The 21995-nt window shown below is 45.4% G+C and overlaps 1 protein-coding gene across 2 annotated transcripts; it reads left to right on the top strand.

Annotated features, from left to right (window-relative positions):
• The first annotated feature begins 3974 nt into the window (after positions 1–3974).
• TSPAN15 (tetraspanin 15) lies at positions 3975–20120 on the top strand. 2 transcript variants are annotated; one of them, XM_065844003.2, is made up of 8 exons: positions 3986–4115; positions 8575–8760; positions 10614–10688; positions 12454–12549; positions 14038–14154; positions 17239–17286; positions 18612–18728; positions 19199–20120. In XM_065844003.2, exons 1-8 carry the CDS (start codon positions 4020–4022, stop codon positions 19349–19351), a joined length of 888 nt encoding a protein of 295 aa, XP_065700075.1. In that variant the 5' UTR covers positions 3986–4019; the 3' UTR covers positions 19352–20120. The 2 variants fall into 2 exon arrangements, with proteins under 2 accessions (XP_071667744.1, XP_065700075.1); XM_071811643.1 differs by lacking the exon at positions 18612–18728 and having other exon boundaries at positions 3975–4115.
• The last annotated feature ends 1875 nt before the right edge of the window (positions 20121–21995 follow it).

Below are 21995 nucleotides of genomic sequence, written 5' to 3'. Positions count from 1 at the left end.
GCTCCCAGCCTGTGTGTCCTGAGATGCCGAGGGGCTGAACGGGGACATTCCCCTGCTGAACTGCTGCAGCCCCTCTCCCAAAGCGTGCTGCAGAGACTTCTATCGGCCCCACACCTGCAAGGAGAGGCGTATCTGGTCCCTACAGGAATGGAGAAGCCTCGACTCCCATCTCTGCTCAGAGCACAGAGCTCTCGCTCGCAGCTTTGCAGTAAGTGACAGGAACATAAGCAACATGCTGAGGCTGAGATTTCAAAGAACACTTGGCGCTGGCTCACGCCTGCTCTGCTGGAAACTAAAAGCATTTCAGGTATTTAAATCTGTTTTCAGCTACTAAAACCTATTTTCAGATATTAACACTTGTTTTTAGGATTCAGAAAGCTCCTGACAAGTAACATGAAGGCAAAACTCCACCCCAAGTGCATGCAGCACTGAGATAGCAGTGGTTTTGCAGCTCCCCTATTCCTGGAGATGCAGCTGTGCAACAGGGCAGTATTTACCAGTTCAAGATCCCTTCCACCAGCTCAGCAGCACCACTCTTACCTTGCTTCATTAACTTGTGGAGGCAGCCTTTAATTAACCCATCGCCTAACCACTGCAGCTCTTCAAAGCAAATCTTCTCTGATACGGTATTACCCAAAGTTAATACTTGTAGTGCTACGTGTTCTCCTCATGATGGACTTTCCTGCCAGCAACCCCACTCACTGCCTTACCCAGGAACTACAGAAATACACTCGTACGTATCTTCTCATGTGTGTTGCAAAGCTGTTCCAGGCTCTTCTTGAAGGTCTTACGCTGGTGCATGTGAGCCGTGTGCCGTCCAGGAGGGCTTGTCCTGTTTTGCAATATGAATTCAACAGCTTGTAGCGCTCCTCAGATTTTTTTTTCCTTTGGCTTGCTCAAATTTCTTCAAATTCCAAAGAGAATATGAGCAAAACCCTCTATGTTTAGCTGACAGTGGAGCTGAAGTCTCTGTCATAGAAAGCAGAAAGTAAGCAAGGGCTTAGGAAAAGGGCTGTACTTTTTGGCATTTTGATGGTGACCTCAAAACCTCTCCCAGCTGACTTTAAAGATGCTCATTATGTCAGTGTTTCCCAGGAACCCTCTTCTGAACCATTTTTCTTGGTCCCCGATCTGTTACGTGGGTGATAATCGGGGAGCAGCCACCCTTTGGTCAACATTTCATCATGTAAGTCAGCAAGGACTTGCTTTCATTTATTCACACCCACACATTTTATTCGTTTCCTGGTCGTGCATCGATGAGTTTATCATCCTGGAGCCTGCCCAGTGATATAACCTGTGTGTGCTATTTGCCTTCTACCTTGCAAACTGGAGCGCCTTTTTTACAAAGGCAGGCTCCAAATTCCTCAGGAAAGCTGCACTTGCTTGGGACAATGTGCAAGACCTGCCTCTCCAATGATTTTGGACTAGGGAAAGGGACTATCTGAGAGCAGGGGTTTGGGTTCGGCTGGTTTCACTGCTGTTTTTATTACAGGCAGGATTGTTCGAGGCCACACGTCACTGTGCTGAGTCACCGATCCCAGGCCTGTGCAAAGCATGAGAGATGCAAACAAAAGATGCAGGTCTGGAAGGGGGAATAAAGGTGCATTTTGTCTTTTGGAAAAATAATACGATGTAATATAGGCAGTAGGGGCTTTAATTGTATTGCAAGTTGGATTCGGCTCTGGGAGGAAGGACCTTTGTCCAGGGAACAGCAGGACACGTGGGCCATGAGCATACACCTGCAACGTGCAGCTGGACTGCAGCTTTGTCAGCCAGGCTTGGGCTGCAAGAAAGCAGTAGAAGTGCTGCTGGTACCTCTGAAAAGTTCGGGGTCTTTCTGACACGCTTCCCGTCCCTGCAGGTCTCTGAATGCCCTGGCTCAAACGCTCTGCAGATCATGGTTTTCAAGACCATCCATGGCATCCAATATGCCCTGTACACACCTGTGACAGCCCGGAAGAAAGCACAGGAGGAGATGTGGACGTTACCGATCCTTAATATGAACCAAATCCACTGCTGGGTGAGCCATCAGGTGCCTTGGGAGTGGATGCTGCAATGATGCTGGCAGAGTTTTCGAGCTCCTGGTCGGGAAACTGCAGCTCTGTGCTGCACCAGGCTGGGCTGGAGAGAGCACAACCCAAGCGGACCTCAGCGCCGGGGCCATTCATAACATCTCACTTTAAACCACTGTTCGCTGCTGAACTACATGAACTGGGTCCAGGAATCTTGCCATTTCATTGTCTAGACAAAGTCCCGATTCAGACAAATAAAAGCACTATTCAATTATTTTATATGGCTTTGTAACAGAAACCCGTTTTAATGTAGTGGCTCAATTCACAGTGAAAACAACAGGAAAACGGACACTCCTTTTAAGCAGCTTCCCCATCCAGCCTGTCATGCCCTGATGTTCTGTTAGCAGAAATCACAGCACGAATGACAAGGTAAGGTGTGAGGGAAGTCAAACTCCAATGATTAATTTTGTTAAATAAACAAGCAAGGAATATGCCTAAGTGACAGGAATTTGTTCAGGTGTGAATGATGCCCATGAGACATGAGGAACGTGTGGTAGACTGTAATCCCCAGTGTTTACACGATCTGTGATGCGATTTCCAGCCTGCACACTCTGGGTAAGTGTCAGGGATATTTGCACATTTGTCTGAAAGTTGAAGTTACTGGTACTTTAGGAGATGAATGCTCTAGGCCATCGTATTACATATTATTGTCAGAAACCTAATAGGTGATGAGCTGTTCTATTGCCAGCAGGGACAGGGGCTGGATTATTTGTTTCTCAGAAGCAGAATTTAGCACTGCATGCAAAAACAATGGCACTTTTTATAACAGAATTATGAAGGAATCTTTTTTAGGCTTTATAAAAGAGGTTTTGGTAGTGATTACTGGTTTATTTTATGTACCTAACAAAATGATGTGCAACTGACCACTTATACAGTTTTACATACACAGCTTGGAGGTTTTCCACAGTCTCATTGCTCGATAACTTAACAGTAAATGCCGCTGTACTTTATCTCCTGTGATCGCAGACGCTGATTTTCAGCGCTGTCTGTCTCTGCTCTGCGCCAGGATGCAACAACCGACTCTGTGACAGTTGTCTATGCTTTGAATAAGACCTTTTTCCCCGAGGAAAATAGCCTTTTGTGGGACAGGAGTGCAGCGCTGCCAGCTTGAAAGGGCTTATTTCATCTCGGAGGCATGAATGGCGTTTGCAGTTCATGATCGCTGTGTAGACCCAACACTGACCCACTGTCACGGCAGCGGGATGTGGATAAATGCCCGTGTAGGCAGAAAATTTGACCAGGGCACTGCGCCCATTCCCTGTTGCACTTGTGTGTTGTTATTTGCAGGATGGGACCCTCACTGCATGTGCAATTGCCTGAGTAGTACAATGAAAGGTAAATGCTCTGGTATTGCTTAATTGTGCTGCTGTAGAGTGTGGGGATTCTTCTTTGCGATGTTTGTGTGTGCTTAACAAAAAAAACCCAGAACCCATGTAGCACTTTTACATTTTTTTATTTATATATATATATATAAAATTTTTTGCCCACGCTGTCTTAAATAGCAATTGCAGAGGTTTGCGGCTGTGTGCGTTGCTGTGGGCTCCGGCAGCAGCGTTAGGTGCCTGTTTCAGTAGCAAGATATAGATATACAGATATATAGAATTATTTTTGTGTTTCTGAGGTCCCAGCTGCGGGGCGAGTCCTGAACGCGCGTTGAGAAACAAGGAAAATACAAGGAAAAGCCGCAGCCGGCAGAATCTCGGAGGTTTCCGTCCCCCACCCGTGTTACTCGCGTTTCTCCGCCGTGCGCTGGGCCAGCCCCGGGCACCCCGTCGTTAACCGCCCCCGGGCCGCTGCCGGTCCCGGAAGCGGCGGTGTCGCCCCCGGACCCGCCCGGCGGGGCGGCCGCTCCCTCCCCCGGGCATGGGCCGCCGGGAAGGGGAGGGGAAGGGAAGGGAACGGAACGGAGGGAGCGGCGGGAGGCGGCAGGTGCTGCGGGGCGGGAGGATGGCGGCGGGGGACGCGGAGCAAGTGCGGTACTGCGGGCGGCTCTCCTACCTCTGCCTCAAGCTCACCCTCATCACCTACTCCACCACCTTCTGGGTGAGGGCGGCGGGGGGACAGCGACCACGCTCCCCCAGCCCGGGGGTGGCCAGGGGGCGCGGGGGTGCGGCCGCCCCCGCTCCGTGCGGCGTTGGGGACGGAGGGTCCCGGGTCCGGAGGGTCCCGGGTCCGGCTGCCGCGGGAGCGCCTCGTCCTCCCGGGAATGGGGGTTTTGCAATAATTACTGCTCCCGCTGCCGAGGCGGCGCCGGCACACCTGTGGATGAGGGTGTAGCTCTTCCTAGGAAGCGACAGGCTGGTTTTGGCGGACGGGGGACTTGCAGGGGTTGGAAGTTTTGGCAGATAAAAATCATTCGTGTATGTATTAAAATATTGCTTTTTTCCCCCTAGGGGAGCTGGGTAAATAAAGGCTTTACCCGACAATGGCAGTCAGTAGTATGTAGGGTAATTCCCCTTCTGAGCCTTGACTCGGTGATACTGTGAAGTTTTAAAGTTTCAAGGTGTGTCACAGTCACTGTCCTCAGCCGGGTGTCAGGTGAAACCCACGTGCAGTCTCCTGGAAGTGATGAAGTCCCAGCTCCTTACCTCTGACTTCTCAAATGTGGCAGATTCAGCACAACTTGGGCTGTAGAAGGAGCCATCGGGGCTCACTTTAGTGAACGGTGATTTTACATGGTGCTTTTTCAGGCACTGGGACACTGGGGTGATGCTGTCTGGCTGTGCTGACTCCAGGCTGCACTCATGTATGCGATGCTTAGGCGGGGTTTCTTTCCAGCTCTTTCAGTTTAAACTCTGCGTAAGCCCTTGTTTTGCTGGTCTGTGTTTCTGTCTTAACAGTTGTGCTATTTACCAGGTGGGAGCATAAAGCTTTAATTATGTTGCATGGGCGAGGAGGTTTAGATCCATCAGGTTTGGTGGTGGGCGTCTGATGAAAGCCACGATTTAAGGATGAACAGAAAACGAGATGCAAAGCGTTCGGGTGTCATTCAGACTTCCTGGGATCCTGGATGTCTTTTGTCTTTTCTAAGCAAACAAAACCACGCAGGGAAAACCAGGTTTGCAGTCCTGAAGTTCCCCGCATTTCTCCACAACCCTTATTCCACAGGTGTGATTTTTGGAAATGGCAGTTTGCTGCGTTAGTTTTCAAACCTGTCCCTCACATGGGACTGTGCATGTCGTCTGCTCCACGCTTTCCATGGGCAGCAAGGGCCCTTTGCTGGCGGGACGTGAAAATTACCCTGCCAGCAGAAAAAGGGCCCTTCTGAAATGTTTCTCTGAGAGTCCCTGGAGGACAAAGCCTCTTTCAAACAACTGGAGGATTATATTTACTCTTTGTAATTGCTCGCTCTGGATTTTCAATGCTCTGCCCTTGTTTATAACCAAGGGCTTCCATCTCGCTGCTCTGCTGAAAAGCTGGTTTGCTCGGGGGAGCGGGGGGAGGATGCTGTTTTGGGGTTTTTTTGGTACATTTGTGAGTGATGAACGTCCGGATCTGAGTCCCCAGGATTGTTGAAATCACCAGGAAATGAATATCAGCCGTATCCAAAGGCAGAGAGGAAGTGGCGGCACGCAGGAGCGCCGGAGGGATGTTTGCTGCGGGCCCTGGTGCTGCCGCGGCCGCCCCGGGGCTTTTGAAAATACTCATAGCTGCAACTTTTCTAGGCAACTGTTTGCTGGTGAATGGGGCTGTAATGGCATTTTTCTCACCTGGCTGAAACAACATCCAGCACTTGAAACACAAGGTGCTGGTGTTGAGCAGCCACTTTATTTAAGAGTAAGTATTGTAAACACAGGGTTAAATTCACTAGTCTAGAAATAAATGCTCTTCCTTTCTCTTGGGAAAGCAAATCCTGTGCATGCAAAAGCCCCAGAGGAAGTCCCTGGTGTTTGCTGGTGGACACTCGTTTAATGTGAGTCAGGGCCAGCTCAGTTTTCCTGTGGACACTGTGTGAATTGGGAGCTGTTGTGAGGGATGCAGGATGTAAACAACTCGTATGGGGGTGGGCTGCTTATGGGACAGTGGTGTTTCCAGCTCTGGTCACAGGGAGGGAGAACACACACGGGTGGGATGATTGCAAACTCGCACATCAGCTTGGTTCACATAATTGCTGGTTTGACCATATTAAAGGTTTAAAAAATTTTATTAAACGTTTTTAAAAAAATTAGAAGAGAATAAAAGCGTAAATCTTCCTTGTTAGGGAATGAGGATTTTAATTGTGTGCCGAGGTGTGGCTTGTCCGGGGTGGGCTATTGGCCTTGGTCCTTGGGACAGTAAAAGCCGTAATGTGTGGGAGTTTGGGGTGGGGGATTTTAGGGTTTTTGGAGGGTCAAGATGGTGTCGGAAAACAAAAGGTGGGACTGAAGTTTCTTGTACGCTTAAAATGCTACAAGTACTCTTGGAGGGCGTGTGAGTGGAGGTGCAAACGGAACATAAAGATACATATGTATCTGTAAGATTACTCTATACATCTATATATCTTAAACTCTCAAAGTGGGAATGTGTCTTGTGTTTCTACTCACAGGCACCAACCAACCAAGCAACCAAACATCTCAAATTGAATGTACTGCTGATAGAACTGTGGCTGAGAAAATGACATTTCAGTAGAACACTCTGACCTTGAAACAGCAGACTTCGAAAATTCAGACAATCCCCATCGAGTTTTAATACCCGTGTTTTGTGTCTGTTTTTTTGGTTTTAATTTCCTAGAGATGGGATCTCCCAGGCAGGGCTGGAGCTCCTTAACGGTGTTTGGTGTTTGCAGGAGAGTCGGTCTCTAAGTTGTGTTATCTGCTGCTTTCTGCAGGGTGAGTGCAGTTTAGGCACAAAGGTGTCAGCTTTTAGATCTTAGGCGTTTCATTTTCTTTTAAAATCATAATAATAATAATAGAACTCCTGCATCATGTATACATGTACAGTCACCAGTTTTATAATCTGTAATTGTTTTATGTGGTTCCGAGACCCTTTGATCAATTGTTATAGCTGTACTTACAATTTTCAAACTGATTTGTTTGTTGTCTACTGCTTGAAAAAAAATGTATCATTTATTACCTGAATAATTGAATATTTTAAAGAATGAAGCTAACACGGCAAATTCACTGTTCAGTAATAAACCCCCAAACTACAGTTTTACAGTAGAACCATATAAATGGTAGATTTGTGTGCCTGCTACTTGTCCCCCATGTTTTCTCTCCTCCCTTCCCTAATCAGCACAATTCCTGAATTCCTCAGAGTGGAGTTACTCTGAATTCCATGGGGTACAACTTTAAGTTTCTTTCTAAATAGCTTCAGTATATTTATGGGTGAACCCTTCTGAGATGTGTTTTCCTTTTTAAATGCAGCCTGGTGGCATTCCTCACATCGTGTCCCTTGGGTTCTTATTCTTACCTGTAGCAAATCAAGAATTGCCAGTAAGCTCTTATTTATTTTAAGATACCCAATAATTAAAAAAAAAAAAAAACAAAAAAAAAACAACTGTTGGACTGATGATGTTCCAGCTGAGGATGTCGTGTGTGTGTGGAGCTTTGTCTGGGATATACCATGTGAGGTCAAAAGCCTCATATGTGTAAGAGAGGGTCTCTCCTGCAGAGGCACTGAGTCAGAGGGGGTAGCGCTGTTTATCGGGCTGCTAAGATGATGGATTTGGGTTTGGGATGTGCCCGGCTTTTGGAGTCGGCAGTGAAGCTTTTCCACTGCAATTTTCATGCCTTAGGTGTTGTAGGCTCTTTTATTCTTTAATTTTTCAAATTCAGCATAATTTAAAGTGACTTGAAGTATGGCATAGGTTCGATACCTAATGGCTTTGACTTAACATATTTCAGTCAAAATGATTATGGTTATTAAATGAAATGTATCACTTCTTGCTTCACTTGTCAGCTATATCTGGTAGTGCTTAAGATAGTGCTGTAATTGCCATTTGTGTGAGGTTTTTTCCTATATCGGGTGCACTGCCCACAATGCCAGGAGGACTGGAGGTGCAGGATACACCTGGCCGTATTTACCGAGCCTAAATACAGTAGGAGCTGACATGAAGGGCCTTATAAGCTGTTGATTGCAGACTGGGGTAGAAATTATATGGCGTTAGGGACATATATATACACACACATACACATACATACCACACAGAGAGGGAGGGACAGACAGACACATGGAGGAGGAATATTAGTGCTGTGGCATTTGCCAGTGTGTGTAATGTATGTGATCTCAGATGAGTAATAAATTACATTTTAACCAGTGACGTATGTTTCAATTTGTTTCACTTCCAGGATGTTAAAACATTATTAAATATGTTTTTGAAATGAACGAATCTCAGTTCTTTTCTAACTGGGCTATTTGCTGTGTACTCTTTGAGGTCTGTTTTTCTAATCCACGCTTGTGGTTTGGTGTTCCATTGTCTATCATTAATTCTGAAGTGAGCAGTGACAGGTTTGTGTGCTCACCAAGTGTCATCTCTGCTGTTACTGGGCAAAGAGTCACCTCTGTGCTCCTCTCTCTGTTCCAGGTGATCGGGGCCCTTGTCCTCGCCATTGGCATTTATGCGGAAGTCGAAAGACAGAAGTACAAGACTCTAGAAAGTGCCTTTCTAGCCCCAGCGATTATTTTAATACTTTTGGGCATTATCATGTTCCTGGTATCTTTTGTGGGTGTACTGGCTTCTCTAAGAGACAACTTGTGCCTCCTGCAAGCAGTAAGTCTTGATTTCTTTATTTGTGATTTTTAAGCTCGTTGCTTGGCAGTGTCGCCCGAATTCAATCCCTTAACGATGTGTGTGTTGAAAAATGTTTTTCTGCAGTTGCTTTTTGTGCTTTTGATGGAGCCAGAGCTGTTTTGTGGCGGGGGTCCCCTCACTGTGTCTGGATGTCCCCCCGTCAGGGAGCACTGTGTCTTTGCAGTGACAGGGCAGGTGAGGGGCAGAGCCCTGCACTGAGAAAAGCAACTTTGCAGTAGTTAGGGCTTTATGGAAAACAACCAGGAATGTGAGTTATCATCTTGTGCAAACTCGCTGTTCCACACCATCTGACGCGGGGCTGGCACCGCGCTGCCCGCTCCACCGGCACGTGTGCTGTGTGGGGAACGGCGAGGAGGAGAAAACACAAAGTCTGGCTGTGGCTTCTCCCAATCAGTGCAGGGCAGTTCCCTAAAAACAAACCTCTTTGCTGGGGCACTAAGTGCAGAGATCAGCTGTGGTCTCAGATTGTTCCCCAAACGCTTCTTGTTTCAGCGCCGTGGTTCAGATGGAAGTTGCGCATGCAACTAATTAAAAATAAAGCGTGAAAACGTTAATTTTCACCTTCGTGTCAGTTCAGCCTAAAGAAATGCTAAATGTGTCGTACGTTATGTAGGAGAAAGCAGGAAGTTATACTGGAATTTTGCAGAGGGTCTGTCCTTGTGTGGTGCTGGCTGCTTCCACCCTGAGCATGGCGGTGCATCCTCTACTGATGCAGAGCATGTTTTCTATTCCCAGTGGTAGCAAACCGGGCAGGGTATTGAAATGAAGAAAGTCCCTGACGTTTGCTTCTCAGGCTGATTCCAGAGTCAGCAGGAGAAAAGATTTGTGTCCAGTAAATTTGTGACACTAACGCTGGGTACTGAGAGCACAGGAATTAGACCAGCATTCAGGGCACAGTGTTAGCGTTAGAGATTATTTTCAGATGAGAGATCATAAAACTTTTCTCCCGTTGGGGTTTGCTGTTAAGAACCAGAGCTAAATTAATGTAACAGCCGTCTTTTATGCCTAAAGAATCCTTCGGGTTAAAATAACATTTAAGTACTGGCACATCACAGTTATGATGTTGCTATGGATTTCTTCATGTTATTCATATTTTCCAAGCGCTTTTAATAAGCAGTCACAGATGCATACATTGTGGCCATTTGTGAGGTGCGTTTGTGAGCATGGTACACAAACCAAATAAATAAATAGCTGGCAGATGTGATTTTTCCTACCGGAGAGCACAGTAGGTCTGGTTCGTGCCTGTGTGCAGCCCTGTGTTGGGCTGGGGAGGCGACGCAGCGCAGGCCCCTCTGCCGAAGCAGCGCACTCAGAGCTACCCAGCCAGTTTTGCTTTGATTTATTTAACACTGGCAATTCAGTAGAAAATGGTTTGCATTATCTTAAAGCACCGCTTTACCCGAGAAATAAAAGCCAACGAGTAAGTACTGTGTAGGAGGCATAACAACATTATTTTTGGTGTGGTTTGCAGTGCTCCGTTAACGTGCTTCTCTGGGATGCTGTTGTGGAGAGGAATATCTTGGCGTGATAAATGCATCTGTCGGGTTTGAGTCCATCCAAAGCAGAAAAAGAATGTGTTCGCCAATTGGGCAAAACCCAGAATGACTCAAGCGAGGAGAAAAAAGCTTTCTGTGACATTAACAGTTTTATAAGAACAAACCCATAACTGTATATCTTTCTTTAAAATGATGTCTCACATGCAGAAAGCCAAGTGTGTTGGCAATGGACTGTTACCAACTTAAGGACACTAATTGAAAGAGTAATTGGGGTTTGTTCTGTTCGAGGACTCATTTGCACTTGTTTTCCTGCAGTTCATGTACATCCTTGGGATCTGCTTGCTGATCGAGCTGACCGGTGGAGTGGTGGCCCTGATCTTCAGAAACCAGGTGAGCTGCTTGTGTTGAGATTTGGGTCACCAAGAACCTTCCTCGCAATCCACGACCACACAGCCGTGCTGCTGAGCAAATACGGAGTGTTCAAATTGTCACTTGAGCACTGATCGATGGAGGTCTGAAGGCAGCCCCGGACTTCTCAGGGTCTTTCGGGTTTGGGGAGGGATGGGATTGGCCACTTGTTCTGGAGATGAATTCCAGATTAAAGAATTTGGGGAAAATCTGGTAACTAAGAGTGTGTAGTAGAGGCTGAACGAGTTTCCAGCTCTTCGTGTATTACAAGTGCTTTCTTCTCATTGCCATCTGGGGCTCACTGCTGGTCCAGGAAATCTCCACCTGGGTTTGAAGACAGACTTTATTATCTTTTAGGGGCCAAAATGTTTTACTTTGCCTAAAGGACAACTCTTCCATGCCCACGTGCTTTAAGCACTGTAACTGATTTCTGTAGGAGAGCCCATCCTTTACAAGCATGCTATAATTACATAAAAACCTTAATTTTTCTAAACAGAAAGCAACAGATTGTTTTTTCTGTTAAAAATGTTTTAAAGCATAAATGTGTTTGCTATGGCAAGTACTGGATTTCTATGCTTTCATTTTTCTCTAATCTGGCAAAATACAAGCATTAAAAAGAGATGCTGAATTATAAGACCTTTTCCCTCCCTACCCCAATCTCACCAATCTCATCTCCACAATAAGAAGTCATATGTTAAGTATGTGATTTAAAAAGCTTTTAGAAAATATCTCATTGTTCTTTTGAAGCAGTATGATATGTTTTCCATAGCCAGTGTGTTCTTCTTACTCCACACGGGACCGGAGTCACACACTAGACTTGTGAGAGCAGAGGATGAGTTGTCCTCATCTCTAGAAGCCGTTGCTGTGGATTCTGCCCTGGTCCCACACAAGGAGTTGTTCTCAATTGTGGGATGAGTGAATCAGTCTGCCCAGCGCAGGAATGTGGGCATCGTGGGATGCAGAGAATTTGCTTGATGGAAAATCAAGTAGATAGAAAAGCTGGTATTTGGTGAGAGGGCAAGGAGGAATTGTTGCTGGCTTTCAGACAAAGTCTGGGTTTTGTGAATTTGGGGTTTTCCCAAGCCGTTTGTTGGCCGAGCAGGACAGCTATGCTCAGGGACAGGCTGGGTTAGGATGGGGAGGAGAGGGAAGGATTTAATAAAAGCTTGTTTATTTTGCATTTAAATGCTGGTTGTTTTGCATGTCTTGCTGGTTTTCCCCATTTCTTCCTCTATTTCCCTCTCAAACCTGCTGAGCCTCAGTGAGGTGCTACAGGTAGTGAGAGATGTTGGTGTTTGCTGCTCTTGGTTCTTGGCCAGTTGGGATAGTCCTGCAGAACCCCATCTTAATCACCGATGTGATAATGGGTTTTGTTCTGTTTTGTTTCCAGGTGTTGCAGTTTGTAGTACTGAGACAATGAGTAGGTGTATTAGGTGTATTTTGGGTTTCTTTCTGACCTGTGAGGATTTAGCTTTGATTGGTTTAGCAGCTGGGTTGAAAGTTGTTACATTCTGGTTGTGTTTAGTCTCAGTTCTTGCTGTGCTCTGATGCTGACAGAGGGTTGGTCCCTGCAGGACTGGGTTATGATTGATTTTTAATTGATGTTTGTTTTTCCTTTGAAAAAACAAAACCAAACCAAGGAGCCTTTCCTCTTGTGCTATCAATTACACTTGTCGCTTTAACCTGTTCTTTTCATTTTGTTTTGGCCTGTGTAACCCATGAATTTTGGTTTACTTCTGCCTTCTAGACAATCAAATTTTTGAATGATAATATAAGAAGAGGAATCGAGAATTACTACGATGATTTGGACTTCAAGAACATCATGGATTCTGTTCAAAAGCGGGTTGGTTGGTTTGTTTCTTTGGTTTTTCCCCGGGACTATATAATTGTCCAGGGGTGGTAGATCCTCAGCAATAGTTTTCAGTTTTTCCAGTGATGTGATAATCAGATTCTTATTGATGAGGGGAATGAGATCTCATGGGTCATCTGTGACAGCACCGCTGCGCCTGGGGCTCCTCCAGCATCCCAGCTGTGGTTGGATGCCCTCGATCACTGCAAGAGCTGGGGGTGAGTGATGTGTCTGATCAAGGCCAGATCCTGCAAATGTGTAGACATACATGGTCCCCACAGCCAGATTCAGACAAACTCCGCCGAAATTCCACCCGAGTTCTTGCGCTCGGCATTTCTACTGGCTGGTCCAAGACGTTCAACAGCATCTCATTAACAGGAGGCAGTGGATAATGAGGAATTAGGTGGCAATTAGGCTATTGGAACCTGGGCCATTGTATTTTCAGTCGAGGGCACATAGCAAGCTCGTTAACAAGGTGATTATTCAAAGGAAAAGCCCTTGGGAGCGTATGTACCTGTAATTAAAATTCAGAGATTGCGTTGAGCCCAGCTGCATGTTACTTAATGGCACGTGTGATTGACTCACTGCCCTTTTGATTTTCAAGGCTGGCGTGTTGAAATCTTTATTGGATTATTGAAGAGCTCTGCCATGCGGTTCAGAGACCATAGAAGCAGCAGAAGATGTTCAGAAATGTGCTGTCAGGGCCCATGTGATGTCAGTGACCATGCCAAATGATGATTTAAAACAAAAAGTGAGGTTAGGAAGTGATATGTGTATTTTATGACATCGTTATGGAGATGAAAACAAAGCATGGAAAGTGTTTCAGAAGCAAACCATCCTGAGGAAATTTTGTCATTAGACTTCATAATGCATTAAAATTTCCGTGCACTGCCCAAAATTATGTATATGTATAACTACTATACATTTTAATGATCAAATAAACTCCTCCTTTTCCTTTCATTTATAATATGAAATGAATATTTGCATTAAGTCAGTGTAAACTTGGAGTATTTGTTTTCCAGATTTCAGTTTCACTAAATCACACCCAAAATGTTTTGGTGAGGTTATTTTTATGCCTTCCAGCAGCGCTTTTGTCCTTCAGACTAACGTAGAAACATAGTCCAATTCTCTATGAAATCCGAAGCAGTGTGTTACCGATGGAGAGACTGTCACAGTGCTTGATGATGTCCAGACCCGAACAGATAGCCTTGAACTCGGAAAAGATGGGAGGTGGAACCAAGCATTCCATAATTTCCTCCGGCATGCAGAGCAGCAGCTCGATGAGTGAGAGGACTGCTACCTGCATCTTTAGTTCTTTCCAGTTGTGTCTATCATACATATCAGCCTTGCTGATGAAATGGCAGAATTACTGCATAGCCCGGTGCTCTTAAAATTGTTTTAGTCTTTCTTTGCTTTATACTTATTCAAGAGTTTCTGTTAAGACATGAATTTTAAAATTTATTTTATTTAATTCCTCCGCAGTTTAAGTGCTGCGGTGGGGAGGATTACAGAGACTGGTCACAGAACGTCTACCACAGCTGCGCGGCGCCGGGACCGCTGGCCTGCGGGGTGCCCTACACGTGCTGTGTCACTAATAAGGTCAGTCCTGGCATCTTGGCATTGGTGCTCCGTGCCGGGTCGCCGGCGTTCACATAACAAGGCACCCAACTTTAAAAAGCCTCGGGGAAGAAGTGAAGGAAATCGGGTCTCTCCTGAAAATGTGAGCTGTGGGTCTGTCGGTCTTGACAGCCTGAAAAGGAGAGAATTGCTGCTGTGGGTGTGGGTTGAAGTGCACCAGCTGCTGTGTGAATCAAAACCCAAACTCCGTCATCCAGAGAAATCCAAAACGTTGGGAAATGGCCTCAGGGTTGGCACACCCTTGCGGGTGCAGGTCTGGAGCAGAGCTGCTGCTCTGTCCTAAGCCACCCCTGCAGACTTGCTGCTCTGTGAATCCTTCCTGCAAGGAAATCCGGGCACATGGAGTCCGGACCAGTTTCTCAGGTTGTGACAGGGGAGGTTTAGTTTGGATATTAGGAAAAATTTCTCCACAGAAAGGGCTGTGGGGCATTGGAACAGGCTGCCCAGGGCAGTGGCAGAGTCACCATCCCTGGAGGGGTTTAAAGGGCATTTAGACAAGGTTCTTAGGTTCAAGTTGGTTAGGTTATGGTTGGACTGGATGATCCTGAGGGTCTCTTCCAACTGAAATGATTCTGTGATTCAGTCTACAATGAACTGGCAGCACTAGGAGCAGGCATCAAGTTCCATGTAAATGTGTTTTATATAGATTTTAGCAGTTTTAATTAATCACTCTTCATTTGAAGGGTGGATGTAATGCTGAATTTGATAAAGAACTGTTTCTCAACTTAAAACCAGTATGGGCCGTCCCTCCCTGACTGGGTTTGGGCCTTTGATTGGAACGTGAGTCAGAGAAGTTGAGTATGTGTAAGAGCAGATGTTGTAGAGCTCATGATGGATGGCCTAACCTATGTGCTGTGTGCTGCTCTTTCAGTGTCTGCCTTCAGTGTGGCTCTTTAATTAAAAATAGGGAAAATAAGTGCAATAGTTGTGTCAGTAATCCTGCTAGGTGTTGCTGAGAAATGTGTATGATATCCAAATGTTTATTCCATGTGCTTACACATTTTTTGTGTATGAGAAGGAGTCTGTTTAAGTCTGCGCTGAGCTTTGATTTATTCTCAGAAACCAAAGCTAAACAGTTATGCTTTAAGTCTTAGGTGTTTGGGAATGAGAAAGTTGTGTATATGAAAATAGTATCTGCTGATCCACAGCTGCACTGAGCAGAAGAGCCCAGGATTTTGCCCTCGGTTGATGGTAAAGGGAGATAGAGCTGGCTAGTAAAGAGCAATCTGGCTTTTTGGGGGTCGTTCAAAATCCTGCTTGTTTTTCTGTAGCACACATTTCTCTGTTGAAGTCGTATTTTAAAAGTTTAGTTCGTGTGTGTGTAAAAAGAGCATTAATGTGAAGGTGAAGCACTGCGAAATGGGCGACTAATAATGCCAGGTGCCTTTACAGCCACGGCACAAACAGTCAAACACATCATGTATTTCAAATGCAACCTGTCAGGCAGGAAAACGCTGAAATAGGAACCTTTCCAAGGGAAAAAAGGGGAGTATATTCTCCATATGCTGTATTGTAGCTGGGTAGCAGGGATGAGGCTACTTGCAGCCTCAGGGTGGCTTGCAAAGTGTTGAGCTCAAGAAAGGTAATTGAAAGGCAGGGAGAAACCCCAAAATTACCAAAAAAAAGCTTATTTAAGGGCGGGCTGTTCAGCAAGACAGTGTGGTACTTCAGGGCTTGTGGCTCTGCCACCCTGGGATGCCATCGATGTCCCTCATGGAGTCCAGGTTGCAGGGTGGCACTGACAGCATGGCTGTATGGCCAGCTCTGCGAAAGAGAGAAAGAAAGAGAGAAAGAAAGAAAGAGAGAAAGAAAGAAAGAGAGAACGAAAGAAAAGAAAAGAAAGAGAGAAAGAAAGAAAAGAAAAGAAAGAAAAGAAAAGAAAGAAAAGAAAGAAAAGAAAAGGAATAAATCTTGTATGTTTGACAAATGCTTCCAAATACAGGCTGGTTTCTGTCCTGGAAAACGACAGATATGGTTTGTGATTACTCACTGGCTTTGTAGTCATGGAAAACTCAGGCTCATGTCGGAGGCCAGGCTCTGATCCTCTGACAGGCTGTGTGCTAAGACAAGCCAGGCACAGCCTGGGAGGGCTCTGAGGGGACTGTTTTCAAGTCAGAGTATTTATTGAAGACTTCCACTCGGGTAACAGATAAAAATTACTCCCCAAATGCCTATAAACCACTGTTTTAATGCCTTTATCAACGTTGCATACAGTTCCCTGTGCCATGGTGTCGTGTTAGCGAATGCCGTGTTTAAAATGAAACGATGTGACTGTGTTCCTTGTGCTTGTGTATTTTGCCTTATTCCCCTCATTTGCCTATTCTCCTTTTCCTCCATGTTTCAGCTTTGTTCATTGCCTCGTTTGAAGCCGGTGGGCTTTATGTTGCCTGATTCGTAAGCGGATGGTATTTTCATATTAGCTTTGCCGGGCAAGGTAGAGCTTCAGGACTCAAGCAAAATACTAAATGGCTACACAAAATGTGTTGGCCATCTGTGATGAGCGCAAGCACTCAGTCTTTTAAAAAATAGATTTTATATTAATATGTATGGTGACATATAAAAATAGATTATAATAAACTTGTTCGTGTAAAATGTTCGTGTAAGCATTCGTAGCATTGGACATTATTGGAGTTTTGGATATTTCAGAGCTGAAATTTGTCATCGTGATGGTATGATGACTGTTTTAATTCCTGGTTTTCTTAATAAGATTTGTTGAAGTTATTAAGGCCTAAAAATTAAAGCCAGCTGTTCGTTCTGTGGGAGCAGCTGTATCTTACAGCTCCGCTGTAGCCAGCTTTGGTTTCTGACGCCACGCTGGTTTTCTGGATAGACACGCTTCAAACGTCTTGTGTCACGAGACAATGGCAACACCAATTTGTCTACAATCATGTGGAGCTGTGTCTAAACCTGAGCCTGGGGTGCTGGACTGAGGAATAACCGTTCTTGTTGCTTTTATATGGGCTGGGTGAATGCAAGAAGAGTAAGAATTGTGTGTGTGTGATTTTTGGTTTCTGTTGTAGTTTATATTTACCGTTTTCTTTTCAGACAGATATTATCAACACTATGTGTGGATACAAAACCATTGACAAAGAGGTAATGTAAGCGATGTCCACCCTGCTGTGGCAAAGGGTGATGCTTCTCTGCTCTTTTGGTTTTGTTTTGGTCAGATACAAAATAGTCTTCTGCATACTGAAATCTACCAGGCACTTAAGTCAGCAATTAAAATTATTTTATCTGGAATAACTTTCATACATATAAAACATTAATTGTATTTTATTGTGATTTTTTCCTTTCTTTGTTTGATGTGCATGAAGCACCTCTTCCCAAAGCTTGTCCCCCGTATGCTAATTGCACAAGTAATACACAGAAAGATGCTTCAATTCTTTTAAGTAGTGACTCGAGCTGGGGAAAGCTTTTAATACTTTAAGCCAAAGTTTCTCACTGAGTAAGATCAGTCTTGGTAAAGCCAATGTAGCTGTTTCTAAGTGTTTTATGTCCCAGTAGTGGGTGTTTTGTTTTTAAGCCTGTAACAGTTATTTCTGGGAGGAGAGCAGAACATCCCAGGTGGTGCTGGCTTCTCCTCCCTCCAGGAGTGGGATGGGGACTCCTCCTTGGGTTTTCCCCTCGGTGAATCCACAGTACAGACTGCTGGCCCAAGGCACTAATTGCAAAGTGATTAAGCTGGGAAATTGGTAATTGGATCCACTGCGAATTCTCCACTCCCAGCTTTGTAGTGCAGTGCGGTGGTCTGAAAAAGCCTCTTTCCCCAGCTCATTCGAGGCTCTTGGAGCACAATACCAGCTTCAAATGTTGGTTTTTGGAATTACTGGTTATCTTTACGTATGACCTGTCTTCATTTAGATTCATTGATTTATGGCTTAATCACCTAAAAGCTCCAGCCTGGCTCTAACGTCCAAAGCACTTAAGAATCTACTTAACTTCATCCCATTCATCTGCTTAGGACCCTTTGCAGCCTCAAGTGCTGTTCTATATTATGGGCTGGGGTGATGGTGCAGCACAGCTTGCAGGGCTGACGCTGAAATCCTCTTGTTCCTGCCCTTTTTAGAGTCTATTGCAAATCAGTTGGTCCACAGTTTGTGTCTTTCCGCTGCTGCACTTTCAGCCTGGAAGCAGGGAGATCTAAAGAGACACCTCTGCTTCCCAAGTAATCCAAAATGACAATTGGATGCAATTCGTGGGAAAAAAAACAGCTAAAAAAAATGGAATAACTTGTTCAGATATGAAACAACTTAAAAACAGGCAGAAGAATCAGTGACGAGGTCTGTGTCAAGTTCAGTGGGGTTAAAGAGGTGGGAAGTAGGGCCAAATTCGCCTCCCTGAAATTTGAATTGTCATGTGTTACTGTGTCATATGCCAGTGCCACCGCCTGTTTGAATGTCTGCTCTGTTATCTTGCAGCGCTTGAGTGTTCAGCATGTTATATACATCCGTGGATGCACAAATGCAGTGCTGATTTGGTTTTTAGACAACTACAGCATCATGGCCGGCGTGCTGCTCGGCATATTGCTGCCCCAGGTGAGAAGGGGCCAGTGCATTATCCATTAAATTGGATTGTCTGATTTGTTGCTATGGTGTGTGATATCCCATTTGACTATATTTACTTATAATTTTTTACTTAAATTACCAGAACGCTTACCAGTTACGTTACATTTAGTAGCATTACTGTGATATATTGCAGGATTTGCTGGGTTTATCTGGTTTTGCATGGGGTTTTTTTGAGTCCTCTCTTCCTGCATCCACTGAGACTTTCCAATGCTCTAAGGCACAGGGGTGGTCGTTCTTCTACTGTACTAGCTCTTTGCTAAAATGATCCATTTATACCCCTGTATGCAAAGAAGAAGAACAGTGTGAGTTTCTGTCTGTATAGAGACTGCGTACCTGCCCAGATATCCGATGTATGTGTAGGTAATCTCTAAAAGCCGCTGTGGGAATTGTTAGATAAGCAGTACTGGAGCTCTGGCTTGAGCTGCCCCTTCCTTTTGCAGTTCCTGGGAGTGCTGTTGTCCTTGCTGTACATAACCCGAGTGGAAGACATCATCGCCGAGCACAAGCTGAGCGAAAGGCTCTTCCAAGAAGCGCCGCAGAGATCTGCCCCTGAGTTCGCTGGGGCCGGCTGCTGCATGTGCTACCCGGGGTGACTTCGGAACCCTCAATATACTTTAAAAACTCCATCCGTTCTGGTTCGTGCTGGCTTCTGTAGCTGTTGCAGACTGCGGGTGTGAGGAACAGGCCGGTGGAGCGGCGATGGATCAGCAGCGCCCATACCTCCATTGCTCTTGGTGCGTCGGCATCCTCGGGCGGAGCAGGAGGGTTCCGTGCTGCTGACAGTGCTGCTGAAGGTGGGCTTCTGGATCGTTGAATCACTTGGTTTTTAATGATTACTCAGTGATACCCAGCTGGGTAAACTGCTCTGTGAAGATTTGGAGGTAGGTTTCTAGGGAGAGCTTTTGCATCTTGAGGTGTGGCATTTAAATGTTTGTCCTTTCTGACTTAATTTTCCTTCCAAAGCAGATTTCTTACTGATCTGTGTGGCGAATATTAAACGTGTTTAATATTTTTTTTAATGCTAATCTGGGTGAATTTACTGACAATAATGGATGTGATGCTGAACACTTTCGTTGCACAGTGTTTTGTGCCTTTGAATAAGGGGACAAATGCCAGTGTTGAATCAGGTAATGCTTGATATATTTTTAATGCAATTTATTACCGTCTGGCTTTTGTATAAACTTACAGGATGTTTTAGTCTTGTATGTACTGTATTTGTCCCTTCTAGTAAATTAACTAGGTGATTTCTTGCTCTTTCTGTTTTTTTGGGGGGGAGTTCTGTGTGTCGAGATGTTTCTAAATTTTATTCTTCTTGTCAAAAATATAACAATAACTGTTTTTAATTAAAAAAAAAAAAACACAAAGATTTTGTTGAAAATGCATCTTATTTTTCTATTTAAGTGAAGCCTGCCCAGCAGGCGCTGGGTCAGGAGGCAGCAATGCCCTGGGCTGTGGCTCTGGCTCAGGCGCTGACTTGCCAGGGATCTGGACGGGGTTGCTGGAGGTCTGCGCCTCACTCGCTTCTCTCAGTGGCTTCTCGGGAAGTCACCATGAGCTCAGGGGGTTTGTTGGTGGTTTGTGATGTTCCAAATAAACACATTCAGGATGAGAATAAAGCAGGTTGGGTTTATAATCCCATCTTTATGAATGTTGTCTTGTCTGACTCTCCACGAAGCCACGCGGAGGAAGATCTGCTGTCATTCTCTCCTTGCTGCTTTTCTTCTGCTTTTGTAAGTTCCTTGTCCTGTTCTTCTGCTCTCTTCAAAACACAGTATTTGCTGCCTAGCCCCCACCTTCACCAGGGATTTCTGAGGAAGCTTCATGCTTTTCCAGGAGCCACAAAGATTACTCACCCAGTTCTTCAGGGTTCCTGATGGTGTCTAGAGACAGAGATGCCTCAGCATGATCGAGCCCATCGTCCGCCAAGAGAGGTTATTTCCTACACAGCACACTCTAGCGTTGGGTCCCACACATGGTCACATACTCCAGGGCTCCATGTCGTCACCTACATTTTCCTGCTCTCTGTCCTGAATAATGTATTTTGGTAAGTTAAGAAGCAATGTATGTTCTGAGGGTGGATTTGTGTATGGAGAGAGGCAGGTGAAGCTTTGGAGGACCAAGCCGGTGAGAGGAAGAGGGAAGCTGGAACTGACTTACTGTGGAGTTTTGAAGTTGTGCTGTGATGGTTTGAAGTACAAGGGATCTGGGAAAGCAGGAGATGACAGAAGCATGGATAAAATTGGGGTGGTTTAAATGAAACATGGAAAGTATTCAGGGATACCAGGGAGCAGTTCACAAGGAAATTCGTGGGCTGTGCTGAATTTTCAACCATCCTCAGTGCTCTCTGTAATACACAGTGTTTTCGAGGGGGAGGGCGGGGGGTTTACCTGTCAATTGTGTTCTAAATGTGTGTGATTTTGTTTAATAAATGATTGATTCAGATACTGTTGACCCTTCTTGTTCCCTCAGGTCTGAGGAAACTGACTCTTCCCTTCGCAGGCCCCTGGTGACCGGTGGGAAGGATGGTGCCCATCGGGAGGCGGCTGGAGGAGCAGGATGCAGCGGGTCCCTGCTCAGCTGCCTTCGGGCACCTGACCTGTGGGAGACGATGGGAAGACTGAAATGGGGGGTGAATTTGCTCTTAAGCTTGAGATTTGGCTCTTCTCAGTGTGCCATGCTATGTCCTGCTGCTAGATTGATTTTTTTGAAGGGGTTTGTAGCATGCATAAGGTGTTTTTTGTGTGCTTACAAGTGCTTTTTAATCTTGAGCCTCTGAACCTGCAGTCCTGCCTGGTTCATCTGCATGAGCCAAATCTGGAGGGGATGTGAACCTGTGGCTCGTCTCCATGCTGCTCCACGATTTTCTTTTCAAATACATGTGTCCCTGTGTCTACAAGCAGATCAACTGCAAGCATACAAAGGTTGACACTCAAAACGTTGTCATGGACTCATTTTTATTCATTGTAAGTGAAAACCACTATGGCCACACTAGCGAAGGTCATCTGGGCTTTTCCAGACAGCTGATGTGAAAGTTGATTTTAAAATGGGTGAAGAACCCTGATCTAACTCAATTCCTGCCTTCCTGGCAGGAGCAGCCACAGCTGAACCGCTCCTCACAGTTCATCCTTAAACCTGCTCTTAAAAGTGCTCCTTGCTGTTTAAAAGGCTGAGGCAACTCTACAAACCCCCAAAACTGTTGCAGGACCCAATTTGAGTGCTTTCCCTCCCTGGTGGTCA

The sequence above is a fragment of the Patagioenas fasciata genome, chromosome 8 (assembly GCF_037038585.1).
Source record: "Patagioenas fasciata isolate bPatFas1 chromosome 8, bPatFas1.hap1, whole genome shotgun sequence".
NCBI classification, from domain to species: Eukaryota; Metazoa; Chordata; class Aves; order Columbiformes; family Columbidae; genus Patagioenas; species Patagioenas fasciata.
Note: the sequence above shows the minus strand (reverse complement) of the source record. Positions and strands in the feature narration are given on the sequence as shown.